General features: G+C 40.1%; 1 protein-coding gene across 2 annotated transcripts; it reads right to left on the bottom strand.

Moving 5' to 3' along the window:
• Positions 1-504: 504 nt before the first annotated feature.
• Positions 505-14,480, bottom strand: edaradd (EDAR-associated death domain). Of its 2 annotated transcripts, none has more exons than XM_070978017.1 (6): positions 14,317-14,480; positions 4,609-4,667; positions 4,153-4,195; positions 3,443-3,516; positions 1,662-1,710; positions 505-1,257 (listed from the first exon to the last, which is right to left on the bottom strand). In XM_070978017.1, exons 1-6 carry the CDS (start codon positions 14,372-14,374, stop codon positions 869-871), a joined length of 672 nt encoding a protein of 223 aa, XP_070834118.1. In that variant the 5' UTR covers positions 14,375-14,480; the 3' UTR covers positions 505-868. The 2 variants fall into 2 exon arrangements, with proteins under 2 accessions (XP_070834118.1, XP_070834119.1); XM_070978018.1 differs by having other exon boundaries at positions 3,443-3,513.
• Between the last annotated feature and the right edge of the window lie 371 nt (positions 14,481-14,851).

Raw genomic sequence — 14,851 nt, 5'->3', positions numbered from 1 at the left:
GTGTGTTAGTATGCTAATATTTGATTATCCCCAACACTGAGTACAGACTTGGGTGATGGAAATATCATTTTTTCAGGTATTGAACAAATTTTAATTTTGACCTAATGATGGTGCAAAGAAAAAGTGAGGGGATCATCAAGTTTATTGCAATTCATCCTGAGCATAAAATTCACATCTATACCAAATTTCTTGGCAATCCATCTAATAGTTGTTGAGACATTTTACTCAAAACCCACAAACGTGAACCTCATTCATGTGCTAGTGGAAGAGTCAGGGGGTCACCATTCATTAGAACACTTCATCTGGGAATGTCTGTCAAAGAATTTGTTCCAATTTGCCAAATAGATGTTGAGATATTTCACTGGATGAGTGGAAACTTTGATGTGTTGGTCGAGGCAAATTCATAGGCTCACCAAAGTCATATGATTTATCCTCTGAGGACCATGTATCATGAATGTCTGTACAACATTACAGGGCAATCTATCCAACAACTGTTGAGATGTTTCAGTGGACCAAAGTGATGGACCAACTGACAGACCAACAGACAGAGTGGCCTTCAGAAATAGTCACATAGCTATCACTAGAGTCATGGTGCCCTGTGAGCTAAACTATTAATCAGTAGTAATTCACATAAGTGCAGGACTGTCTGTAAGATCCCATGGTAGCTGAAGCACCCAATGATGCTGACGTTTTCTGCAGGATGTTTTCACATGTTGGTCATTGTTTTATCTTTTTCTGAAGATCGCTTGACTAGATACTAATGATAAAACTTTGGTAAACTGTATCCAAGCTCATGAAGAAGAAATCCTTACCAAGTACAACCCTGACAGAAGAAAAAAGAGAGATGGGATAAATATACAAAAACTGGTTAAAGAGTCTGTTGCCAGCGTGATGGCCAGTCTTTCTCTATCCAGCTCTGCAGCAGTCGCAGCACATCAATGCGCTGGTAGATGCGGCAAAGTTCGGTGAGCTCAGTGACCGTCTTCTGGTTGTAGCGAAGCAGGAACTCCTGGGTGGGGCTGTGGGACAAGGAGCCCTGCGTCCGGTGCTCCAGCAGAGTCAGTTCATCATAACTCATCCCCCAGCGACTTGCAAAGTTCTTCCAGTTTTTGATGGTGCAGTGGTTTGGATCCAGTTTGAGCCGCAGTAAGTCCAGGAGATCTTTGTCATTCATGAGGTCACTGATCTTTGGAGGAGGTGCAGGGCAGCAGCACTTTTCACAGGGGCTGTTTAGTAGCTGCAGTTCTTTAGGGCAGTCTGAGCTCAGAGATGGGCAAAAAAGGTGGAGATCATTGAAAAAGTGTATGTTTGTATATGTACATTGCAAAATTACAATATATTGACATAAAATGTAAATTTAATAAATACAAGTTTGATTATTATTTTCAATGATTTCTTCAGTTTCTTGGACTATGTGCCGCCTGGGAGAAATCCAACAGTATGACCAGATTGGGTGTGCTTATTGTCTGGTAGTCTAAGGGGCATACCAACTCCCCCCTCTCCCTACTCTCATCTGTCTCTACTGTCAACTATCAAAGGAAAAAGTTGTTCTCAAAATGCAATTTCTTTGCCTGAATAATGCTGATGACACAACATTTTTGTTAACAATCCACCAAACATAAATTCAATTTTCAAGCAGAAAGATTTAGGGATTTTCCTACCTGGTGAAATAGATGTTGGACAGGTGCATTCTTCAACATCTTCAACTGGCTACAACACAGAAAAACATGACTGATTATAATTTGTTACATCACATCTGGTGTGGTAATTTTCATTCAAATGCCCAGACTCATTTGCAAACATGCCTGCAATATGGCGACATTAGAAACAGTCACCATTCTCCTTTCACACTTTAAACTGAGGTCTTTCACTCCATTCACCATCTATTGTTAGAACCTTCCTTCTCAAATCCAACCCAGTGGTACATAACACATCAAGGCAAGGCTGTTAACTGTCAGCCCTCAAAATAACATGGATAGATGGGTGGCTGGTGGTGCATTAATGCCAGGGTTTAAAGTGTTCTTGACCACGACACTGAACCCACAGTTGCTCCGCCACCATCTGTGTGTGAGTGTGTGAATGAGAGGCAATATTGTAAAGTGCTTTGGCTGTTAAAACAGCGCTATATAAATGCATTCCATTTGCCATTTACCATTGCTGTAAACTTCCTGTGAAGTTAAAAACACTGCAGAATTCACCAGATAGCTCCACAAAACTAAGTGGTTTGTTGGTTACATTTTCAGAAGTTCACAAACATTCAAGATCAGATACAAATCAGTTGCTTTTCTGTGTTGACATCATGCTCATTTTACCATCTACAGTGGAAGGCGGTCACATTATACTGAACATATTTTCAAATACAGCTGTGCCTTTCTCCTTTTTTTTGTCCAATAGTTCAGATGTGTTAGGTCTATGTCACCTCTTATGCAAGTTACGTGCCTAAAACTGTGGACATGATGCATTTTCACTGGCTTCTGCAAGTTAAACATGTCTCAACAAATGCTGTGCTGCACGCTACAGTACATCAAGGCCAGACAGAGAATCAAGAAACTACCCCTGGAGGGATGTACACATTTTACCAGTGATGATTAGACAGGCTGGAATGGACACATTCCCTTTCAGTTCTCACTGCTACCTTTCGCTGTTTGTTTCTTTTCAACAAAGCCATCTTTTAGAAAGCTGCATGGCAGAGAATAACATTACCACACTTTCTGCCTATGTTCCTGCTCTCTTATTAGAAATATTCACAGCTGCACCCTCTGGTTCAGAGGAACTAAATCACATCCTGTATGTTCACAGCCTAATTATGAACAGTGTTTGCTTCCACCAGTTTTCTACATTTGGTATTAAAATACTAGAAATGATTAATTAAGCATTAAAATTATGTGGAACATTTTATTTAGATGGACACTGATAACTGTTATTATTCAGTCCGTTTGGTGACTCTTGTCAACTCATATCCTGTTACAGTCACCTCAGCAATAAAACACACACTTGCTGAACTAAACGCACAGAGGGGTTTATCTGATAGTCTTACTTGGTCCGGTATGACCGAAGCTAATGGTAATGTTAGCTAACTTTAGCGAACTTTAGATAAATGTTGTTGTAAAAGTGACATTTCTGAGTCAGTATGCTAAATTTCCAACTTTTACATTGGTGGACTACTTTGAAGGTTGGGAGACACTGCATCTGTAAGATTTCAGATGTATGCTGATGAACTTCACAATACGGGATTCTTTTTTAAAATAGGAGTCTACAATTCTACTGATGCATATATTACATGTTTGTGTGAGTTACTGTGCAGTGCTCGCAACACGTGGAACAGTTTGGTGTTAAATCTTCAGAAGCATTGAACTACTTGGCTTGTCTAAAACATACAGAGACAAAGAAAGATTAGATGGCATGCATCACATGCATATGCATCCAAGGTGGTAATACTGACCTGTCTTATTCTGTCTGAAGACGGCCTCAGGTATCCAGATGGCATGGAGCTCAGGTGCAGCGTTACAGCATCTGCTGGACACACATTACTATAATTAGTGTACTGTCTTAAAAACCACAGTAGGAATTCATTTATCACTGAAGGCAGTTCAAAGGGCAGTTCAAAATGTATGTAACATAAATTCTCAAATAGAGGCCTGGTCTAAATTTACTTCAATAGCCAGAGCCAGGTTTTATTTGGTGCAGGCTGAGAGACAGACCTTTATTCAGAATTTACCATGTTCCATTTGATTCCATCAGTTCATGTCATACTTATTTTTATTTATTTATTTTTACTGTTTCTCATCTCTGACCTACCTTGTTTGATTTTGCCATTTATGTGACCTGACTGCTGTAACACTGGTAGCACTGGTAGTAATTTTTGCCATTTTTTGATCGCTGTCAACGAAGCTCAACACTTCCTGCACAAATGTTTCAAATTAATAGCCTTCCAGATAGAAAGATAGATAGACAAATGTACTGATGGACTTAGAATTTACCATGCTCTTACTGTGCAGTTATAGTCCAAGTACACATAAACCCACCCCTTTATCTGCATTAAAATACCAGCTTTTATTTGAGAATTTCTGTAATGTATGAGCGCTCATAGGAAGAGTATATCCATATGTGCTTTGGAAATGGACCATTGTGTTATTTCTCTCCCATATTTACCATGGGGATCTGTCACCTGCACTGGATAATTGGCCTCCAAGGACTGTGAGAGAGACAGAGGGCAGGCAAGAACATATTAGAAAGTAAAACGAATAAACTTGGAAAACACAAGTTTGTATGCACTGTAAACCCTGTTCTTGGCATCTTCATATTCAGTCAGTTCATCAGATTGAGGCAGCATTCAAGATGTAGTCTGTATGTGTGGAGGAAAATAATTCTTGTGTGCAAAGAACAGCCTGCTACAACCTGTTCTTCCATGAGCCCTCAGGCGCTAGCAATCGCAGCACAGTGTGTTCAGCTATGGTACATTTCTTAGCAGATTACTGTAAGACTGTGCTTTCTAAGGAAGAACAATGAGACATCAGCACAAAGCAAACTGGAGAGAAGACAAGTCAAGACAATGAGAAGGTTAAATAAACACGTGACTGGAGGAAAGAATAAAGAAAAGGTCCTCACAAATTCTGCCACAAAGCTGGTGGTGTCTGTGTCCTCCACAGGTTCAGAGATGCTTCTGTCTGTTACAAAAAAAAACAAAAAACAAGAGGTTTCAATACTGTGAATATATGCTGCCATCCCTACTCATTTCACCCACTTTTAGAAATTACCACCATCAAATGCTGAGATGCACAGAAAAGCCACATCCTCCTGCCAACAAGTATATTCTGGTAGGTGAGTATGAGGTAGTTTGGACATGTTAATGTAGACAATAAAACTGGGTAGTAATGACACATCATGATCATTTCAGTGAGGTAAACTGTGATTTTCAAGGACAGGAAGACTTTCGTAGCATTACTTCTGTCACGCCCCTTTCATTTAAGATACATTATCAAATAAAAAAGTGTGAGCTTAGGTGTGTTTACCCTCACATCATTCCTGCGTAAAGGAAACCAGCTTGTGATGCATGAAAGCTTCGCAGAAACAATGAAAATACTGTTCAGCACCAACATGAACTCTTAAATCAAATGCCTCCTGTACTGATAAGGAATATTTTGAACAGGTACATTCACGGATGAGTTGGAGAGCAGCACAAAGGCAACTTTTCAGCTCTAGAAAATACCTGGACAGGGCTACGTGGGCCTTCATCCGACTACATCACTGTGAAGCCATTGTGTCTAAAGGGCTCCAAATAAAGAAGTGCTTTGCCCTTTCTTGGGTTACACTCTGTGACGATCAAACTTTAATTTGCATGGGAAACTAGAAATAGGATTAAGTGATCAGGTGTAAGCAGGCAGTTCCTACATACAGCTTTCAAGGTGCTGTTCACTTGAGAGAGAGCAGTTGTGTGTAGTTCACGGACAGTATAACAAGCCTGTATGTCGGCCTAAGGCTTTGTAAAACACTCATGTCAGCCTGACTTTAAATGACATTTAGATTCTGGCGCAATGATCAAATTATTATATACAGCAGGGCTTCTCAAAGTCCAGACCTTGGCCCACATCTGGACCGAATGTCTGGTCCCAGCCCACAACTTTGTGATCGTTAAAATAAATTCATAAAATGCACACACTTAACATTATTCAGAGGTGGAAGATGTCCAGTCCATTTGAGCCAAAAAATCTGCAATTCATTGGTCATCTGTTCTATGGAATCAGATTATTCTCCACATCCATCCTCTCTGCTAGTGGACTCACCATCAAACCACTTCGCTCCCAGGTTGGCCATTTACTGGAGCTGACAGCAGCACACCGGCTGGACGAAACAACGCAACTCCAGAGTTGTTGGAGAATCACACAACTTGTCTAGTCAACCCCAGAAGTGTCAGTTTTGGTTAATTTGGTTGGCCTTAACTGTTTTTTTGAGTTTCAAGCTGAGTATTTTTGTTGAGATAAGGACTTGTTCATTGGTTGTTGAACTATGGGTTTTGTTTTGAAAGAAGAACATAATTAATAGCTCAGCAATTCCACAGAAGTGGATACTGAGCACAGACTGCCTCCTCAGTGGAGGTCTGAGAGCATTTTCTATTTCAGTATCTAGCTATTATTATGGATTTTGTTGTCATGGCGACATTAATGCTGCAGTGTGTTGCGTGTTGTTGCGTGTTTCCTTTTCTCTGGGACACAATAACTGGTGTAAATGTAGTTGTAAGAATATGTCTGAGACATAAATAAGGACTAACTATCTGAGTCTGCCTTGGTGTCATGCTGGCTCAACCACAAGAGATGGATGTTAATTCATTGACTAAATGTTGTTTTGTTATCGTCAGTTGTTCCAGAGGTCTGACTTCAACCTCAGTGCTAGGTGGCACTAAATCCTACACACAGGACAAACAATGAACGTATCCTGTATTGTGTATGGTGTGTGTATTAAAGCTTGATACATTATATAGACATAACACTATTTGTTTGAGTCATAGAGCTCCACTGTTGTCCAAAAACTAAAAACACATTAATGAGGCACAATGTTGCACTGGATGACATGTTCATTCATTATAATGAACATACATCAGTCCATGTCATTTATCTGGACTCAATCCCACACATTGTCCTGCTGCCCCCAAATACTCTCTGGAGCACCAAATATGGATTAATGAAAAAAGTTCCCAACAAATGTACGAATAAATGTATGTAGGAAAGTGTTCAACATTCAAGACATGTTTCTCAAGATGACTTTGGTCAGGTTCCCCAGAGTGTTACGACATACGCCAGAAGCAACATAAACAGTGCATGTTTCTTGTAGTTATTTTAAATATTGGATATATATTGTGTATTTTATTTGACATTTTACTCTTTGTCTTTTTTCCTTACATGAGGACCTGGGGTTTTACGTAAGTAAATATGCTGGAAGCCTATTTCATTTGTTGGGAAAATCGATAAAAAGTTCAAGTAAAGAAAAGACGTCTTTGGGAGGAACCGATAGGCTTGGAGATCTGAGTTACTTTCATCATCTTCATTTGTTGACACTGTGAAAAATATAGGATAACACAAGTCTTATCCTTCAAACTGTAGTTGTTGATGTTTCTGTATTGTGCAATATATGCCAAATGTCTGATGACGGAAAAAAGAGCAAAGGTGGACTAAGAAAAAGAAATTTGTTTTGTTGGATGAATATGAAGAAAATGTTTTGAGACAAATACATGCAGAAATACCCTCCAGTAGGGCTGGGTGATATGGCCCTAAAATAACATTACAATATTTCAGGGTATTTCTGTGATAATGATATTCTTGACAATGTGACAAAATACAGAGTGCCACTTGCCAAAGATGTGCTGATGCCAAGCTGAGCCAATGCGGCTCATCTGCTTCATGTAGAACTCACAATAGCTGTTGAGCTTTCTTTGTTATTTGACTTATTTCAGCTCCTCCTGCTTGAGGTGCTGAAATACGTTTGTCATCATATTAAATTATACTGGTATTATTGTGGACCATATGATGTGGCACACCCCAATGTGGCATAAAAAAAATGGATGACATTAAGTCATTTGATTCCATTTGATTTTCCCTGGCAGAAATGAAACACTCTTCAGCATCTGAGCTATGCATCTGGACATTTACTTGCTCAACATTTTAAAGCTGGAGTAGTTAACTTGTAGTAAAGTCATTTTTTGTCATATTTGCTAAAAGACAGCAGTACATGAAACATGTAATTTGTGAAAAAAAAATGGCTCCGTTGGTCCCACCTATTGCTCCTTCTGCCATTTGCAAGAATCCACCAAGCCTGACACAAAACATCCAATCAGCTCTGTGAGCGGCGTCTGGAGGCTAGTGAGCAACAGCCAACCGTCAAGGAGAAACTGCCCATACCGCCGCTGCCAATAACAGCACATACGGCTAAGACAACAAATAACCATAAAGCTAATATGGTGATTGTTACAGTAACACTCCACTGTGCGTACGGTATGTTAGTGACTGTGATGTAGCGACTGGGCAGAGTTAGCTTGTTTCTGATGCTAAGGCTAACATTACTGGTTGTCACGGCAGCCACGCAGACGCCGCAGGGAGGAGGGGCTTGGAGGCAGGGATGAGTGCAGCGGAGAGGGAGGGGGAGTGACGTGGAACTTGTCTGCTCTCCTCTCCATCTTACCTACTGCAGCTATAAGGGCACATAGGTAAAGATTTTACTGTCTCATGTTAAGCTGCAGTATGTGACAGTAAACATGTTAACTGCACATTGGAGACCCCTGAGCTGATTTAGTCAAAAACAAAATACATTTTCTTGTACAATCTGCTGCATCTCCCAAAGCAGTGACTTCTTGCATTTGATAATCAAATGCATCCACGTGCACAGACAGGAAATAGTCATAGCTCAGTAGCTGAAGAATAGACAATTCCTAGCGCAAATGTTGATCTTTGAAAAGCTGATTTGCAACCTGTTCTAAATACAGTAATTAAAGGGTAAATTGATAAATGAACAATCGAACAAATTTTAAGTTTTCGGTCATCAGTAACTCCGACAAGCCTTCCCACATACATGAGTACTTGTCACAACACACTGAACTGAATATATGGAGGGACATGTACATATTACAATGCCTCTTCACATGTTTATGACCGCAAAAACATTACAGCATATTATCATAAGCCTTACAAAATTAGAGAAGTGTGAACTCAATCCACCATATACTGAAGGTCTAACACGTCAAAGTGGTATTTTTTCAGTGTGTTAGCTATTATGTGCACTTCAAATGTCATGTCTTGTAGTGACAGTGGATTTCTCGTTATGGAATTAAATGTTGTCATTTTTAAACAGCCACGGTCCACAGGATGTGTCAGACAGTGTAATCCATTAGAGGGGAAAAGAAAGGTAAATACCCTTCATCACAGCTTCTGTAGACCAGCCCACACAAGACTACCAGGAAATGGTGACATGTTGCACTTCGCCTCCATGTTGCTTTTAGTTTATTTCTAGAAAGCAAAGATTGTGGAATCAATAAAACTACACACTTATTTCATTTCCATTTTGTTTCATCCTGACTACTGTCTCCCTCACTGTCCTCTGGTTCAACCTGAACTTGGTTTTTATTGTGCTGACATGTGAGAATCTCCTCTCACGTGTTGCACTGCTCAAAGGCAGCGTAGGAGACAATTTAATCATCTTGTTGATGTTGGAGGAACAATCTGGATTGCTTGTATTTACTTCTTGGACCAAGTCATACACAGAGGACACTGCCAAATGTTTTCCTGCCAGCATTAAGCACATGATCCATTCACTTACAGTGGAGCCTCTGTCAAGTTGCAAGGTGGTTTTAACTCCCCACTCATAGTTAGATGAAAGTTAGACAGATTGATGTGCAACACTGTGCATTATGGTTGGGCGGTAATCCGGTAATAAGGAATCCCGCGGTATCTAAAAATAGTAACGTTATCAGTTTCATTACTGTCATTAAAAAAAAAAAGGTCTATAGGGGCCTAACATAATTGTAGCATCGTCATAACAAAAATGAAGTCCACTCGAGAGTCCTCTGTGAGCGCTCTGCTCCTTCATGAGACGGAGCGGTGAAACTAACTGCGTGGTTACGCCGGTCAATAGCTCAGCGACCCACCCACATTCACCATAGAAACACCAATGACGATCCAGAAGGAAGTAACCCCAGAGATAGGTTATTGCATGAAGAGCGCTCCCTCCACTCTAGAAACCCCCTCCTCTTTATGTAAACAAGCAGGACCTTCGTGATTGGTCTCAAACTAACACAGAGTCATAGGAGGAGACAATAGCAACGTTTTTTCGAGCTGGAATATAACTTTTAACCACAAAACAGCAAAGGTAAGACATACTGTATGATTTAGCAAAGGTTTTTTTCTGCTACTCTTTGGCTGCTAGCTCACCGAGTTTTTGTTGCACAGTGAGGAGGCAGACATCTTCGTGACTCTCTGCTTTCATATGATACTGGGCTTTTGTGGTTTGCATGAAGTGGTGAAATCAGCAGATGTGGTACCGTTGACGTGCGCTATTTTCGTGTTTTCGTTACATGCACATATAATTTCTTGGGGTATGAATTATGTTTCGTTTGGGTGGCAATGCTTGGTAGAGGCTTTTAGTTGAGTTTCTCCCCGTCATTCTGGTATGCTACAAGTTAGGATTGGTGCTTCCTAGCGTGAGCATGGACCATCTGAACTGTGCGCATGTCGCTGCCCTGCAAAGTGATTTTTAATTAGTCACACTAATACCGTATACCCTGGGAAGATGTGGGGAAGGTTTGACGGTATCAAAATTTGGATACCGCCCAACTCTACTGTGCATGAGTGCATGATAAGCACTCCTCAACAGAGGAAGACATTAGCCTTATGGCATTAGAGAAAGACTGTGGGTATAATAAAAGGCTAATGTTAATTGAAAATTGCAACAAGACATGAATCCTGTCTCCTGTATGACAGTGGAGCGTGCTACATGCATATCCACCACCGTAACCTCCACACTCTTACTTTCTACCTCATGACATAAAGGGCATGCTGCTTCTGGAGTTAAATCATGAGGTGCAAAATAGTCCCAAGTAGACATAATGCCGAGGGACACTGCTCTGGATAACATAAGTCCCTTTTCCTACTTCGAAAACAGAATGTCGGACTTCAGTTACCTAAAATTTCCCCTCACAATGAATCAGGTCAAAACAGTGATTGTAGTTAATGGTAGAGAAACAAAGGTAAACCTTAAAGGCTGCAACTAACTAATATTTATAATAGTCAATAATCTGTCAGTTATTTTCTATATTAATAGATTAATTGTTTGGTCTGTAAAATATCAGAAAAAAGTAAAAAATGGCTGTAAAAAAGTGAAAAATGGCCTCTATTGGAGCCCAAGGTGAGCCCAAGGTGTATTGTCTGAACAACATGCCAAAACCCAAAGATATTCACTTTACAAACATATAAGACAAAGAATATCAGTAAATTTTGGGAAGCTGAAACAGTTGGCATTGTACCTTGAAAAATTGCTTACTACTTACTAAAAATAGTTGCTACTTAATTTCCTGTCGATTGAGAAATTGATCAATGAACTCGCTGTTTGAGATCTCAACACTGGACCAACAATTCACCATACTATCTCAGCAGATCACACCCCAGGCAAGAAATCTGGCTGTGTAAAATACTTGCAGTAGAAGAGCAGCAGACTCTCTAATCTGAAAAGTCCTTGAACACACCAAAAAAAAAGTTTTCAAAAACTGTCCAAGCTGGCGATAGCAGTACCATATAAATAGCATCATCACATTTCTAGTTAATATGCTTGAACTTGCAGAACTACCAGCAACTATGCTGTATATGGGTGGTATTCCCCTCTTAATGTAGTGCATTAAACATTAGGACTTACAGCCAGTCACCCAATTATCAAGTTTAAGTCGAACCCCAGATCAGTTGAGCATTGTTTCTCCCTCTTTGGGAATGCAGGGGCATGTAACTGCACGCTCCGGATAAAGTTCAAGAGATGAAATATAAACCACATCATAATACATTGCTTAGGGCCATAATTCCACACAGGTGAACCCAGCTTTTCTCCATTTTGACCACCCATGTCTCCTATGAAAGGATAAAGCACAGTTTCTAAGCAGCTTGTGTAGTGGGCCGTTTGCTTAATCGTGAGTTTGTTTCCACACATGAATGGAGGTGAATGGTGTGTCAATACGCGAGCCGGTCTAGACTGACAGCAGCTATATACACACGCCTTATACAAACTCCCTGCTGCATGTGTAACACAGCTTAAAGTGGGTGGTAAGTGTGTCTCTTTCACTGTTTGTGTGTGTGTGTGTGTGTGTGTGTGTGTGTGTGTGTGTGTGTGTGTGTGTGTGTGTGTGTGTGTGTGTGTGTGTGTGTGTGTGCCTCAGCTGCATTAGACTGGTATACTAATGCTTACACTACCTCTTTAATAACATGCCACCCAATCAAAAGTAAATGTTTCTCCCCGATCCCCGAGTCACACAAAAACAGTCTGCAAAAACCACACTGCCAACCAAACTGCACACAAAGAGAAACTTAAAAATGACTATTTGTGGTTTTAGGTGGAGTTAGACGCTGAAACTATCGTTTGATAAACTGTTGCTGGGTGCAGTGACTGTGCACAGCTGGCTGTAACAGTGAGGTTGTCAGTCAAAACAGTCACAGATGTTGCTCAGAAGTGTTGGGCAGATGGATAAAACGGTTATTAGTTGAGAAATAGTTCCAGCATGTAATTCCCCCTAAAACTATAGTCATTTTTACATTTTTCTTTCTGTTTTAGCAACATTCCCGTCCTTGTTACTCTAATCCTCAGATCAAGGTGTGAACTAGAACTACTTCCGACCAAAAAAAATACTCCCTATGAAATCAGAGTAGGCAGAGAAAGATGTTGCTGTGTAAAACCTGCACACTACTGGACAGGCCACAAACAGGTTTCTCTACACCTAGAAAAATAAGTCCAAAACTACCTGCATCGCTAGAAACAATGAGAAAGTATGTTTTTGTGTCATTTGGACAAACAGATCTAAAGCTTCAAGTTTCAATGAAGAGATCAGCTTTAAACCAAACATATCTCTGTTTGTACCAGACAATCACAACCCACATCAGTCTGACCTTTGACCGGCAGGCACAGAGTTAAGTTCAACAGTTTCCAGGCACTGTGCTGGAAAGGTCAAGTGGGCTGAAACAGGAGCTGAAGCGAGAGTTAAAGAGGCATGGATAGACCTACCAGGATGTGTTCAAAAGATCTGACATTCAGTTCATTTAATAACTTAATGATTAATCTTACATCTGATTGGTTCACTCGTACCACTGTGAGGGTGCAAACTCACATTTTGTCTCAGTGTGAATGTGTCAGTGTGTTATCCGACTTGGTTTGGTAGCTGTGCTTTATGTCGCGCTGACACTGCTCACCTTCATGAAAGGTCAGAAACATGTCTAGTACGATAGAATGACTAAAACCTTTTCACAGAGTTACTGTAGGATTACTATATGTAAACAGATAAGGGGCTAACTCCACTTTTCTCAATTTTAGAAAGAAATTCTCCATTTTAAACATTGCAACAAACACTTTTAACCGAACTGAACCGAACTGGCTTAGCTTATAGATGTACTCAAGATGTGCAATAAATTACAGTTTAGGAATGCTGAAAGGAACTACAGTGTATACTTGGATCATATAAGATTGCAGACAAACAGCCATTAACCCGCAATGTGAATAAACACATGTTCATTATCCTGTGTTCAACACAGGATGTGTGTGAATGTGGTTGACTGGATTGAGGCAAAAATGGAACTAAAGGGAGATAGGATCTTGTTTTGTAGTCAAAAAACAAAAAACAAAAGGAAAACTGCAAAAACACTCCAGATATGCATCAAAACCTTTATACCACTGAAGTATTTGGTGACTAATCCAAAACTTCTTTAGTGGATTGAGATGCATTAGGGGGAAATTTGGAATTTTGACCTCAATATTTCTAAAATTCTGACCACAGAACGGTTGTTAGGTTGTGTAAAATCTTTTAATTTGCACATCATGACACTTGTTTTGTCCTTTAAAGGAGCTCTCTACTCTATCTTTCTAAGACATCAACTAAATGCCACAGATTATCACCAGCCCGAGGGATTTTTCACAACCAGGCAACCGCATTCATGACTCTATAAAGCATCAGTGTTTGTGAACCATTAATGAATCCAGACAGGATGTCGGTCTTATATTTCTGATCATGTTATTAGACAGAAAAACGCCAGTGTATGGAGGGAGGCCTGTTATATATCCCGTGGTGCATTCATGCGAATCCAAACTAAGCACCGATTTGTCCATGAGACATATGGTCAGACATTAACTTTGTGAGAAACAAGTATCACTGGGAAAGAGAGAACGGGTTTTCCATTACTAGAGCGAGGGTTTTTTTTAGTTGTGGAAACTTTCTTGGTTGTGGTCGCAGACGTAAACCAGGAAACACTTGTTTTTCCCCTAACTAACGGTTCAAAACTGATATTTTCTACACATATACAATGTTCTGACAGTACCTTCGAGGCTAATTCCAATAAAATAAAAAATATCTCGTACAGTAAAATGTGTATTTTACTTGTCTAAACAAAAAAAGAAGAGTAACAACATAAATTCGGGAGTTCCAAAGTTATAGTTTGCAAAGCTCGTTAAGATAATGCAAAAGAAATGAAGAACAGTTTGCAATAAATGAAATAACAGTGAACACTGTAACAAAGTGCAGCCAGAGAGGAGACTCAGCCAACCCAACATCCACAGTCAGTTCATATGAGTCTATGAACATTCACTTACCGAATGGCTCCTTACACGCCCTCAAACTGCTCATTTTTGAAACTTGGACGTCTCCCATGCAGGGAAATGTATCGAGATTGATATAAACTCGCAATTTAACGTTAACTGATGAAAAACAGACAGCAGTCCTTCACGCAGCGGTACGAAAACGCGTTAATGCCGGCCCAGCGGAGGCGGCTCAAAGCCAAATGAAGCACCTCAGTCATGAGAAGGTGCTGGGGCCGGTGCTGCCTTCACTGTCCCCTCGTAAATGGAAAAAAATCTTCGTTTTAGAGTCATTGAAGGTCCAGTGTGTGGGATTTAGGGGAACACATTGGCAGAAATGAAACATAATAATCATAATAATGTTTATATTAGTGTATAATTACCGGAAAATGAAAATAAGAATTGTTTTCATTACCTTAGAATGAGCTCTTCATATCTCTTTATTAGACCCTACAATTATAAAGGGATGACCCGCCCTACTTTGCCTCTGACTGGCCATTACACATTGCTTTCATTGGTTGGATTGGTTAGAGTTAAGCATGAGGAGTTT

This window comes from Chaetodon trifascialis, chromosome 13 (assembly GCF_039877785.1).
Source record: "Chaetodon trifascialis isolate fChaTrf1 chromosome 13, fChaTrf1.hap1, whole genome shotgun sequence".
Lineage (NCBI taxonomy): Eukaryota > Metazoa > Chordata > Actinopteri > Chaetodontiformes > Chaetodontidae > Chaetodon > Chaetodon trifascialis.
This window is presented reverse-complemented; position numbering and strand designations above follow the sequence as displayed.

Bases quoted from the DNA above. Each gene is read 5' to 3' on its own strand.
- edaradd (XM_070978017.1), bottom strand. From the start codon at position 14,374: ATGGGAGACGTCCAAGTTTCAAAAATGAGCAGTTTGAGGGCGTGTAAG. The intron at 4,668-14,316 runs GTAAGTGAATGT...TTTTTGTAACAG, and splicing joins GGCGTGTAAGGAGCCATTCG to ACAGAAGCATCTCTGAACCT. The intron at 4,196-4,608 runs GTGAGGACCTTT...TCTCTCTCACAG, and splicing joins CCAGCTTTGTGGCAGAATTT to TCCTTGGAGGCCAATTATCC.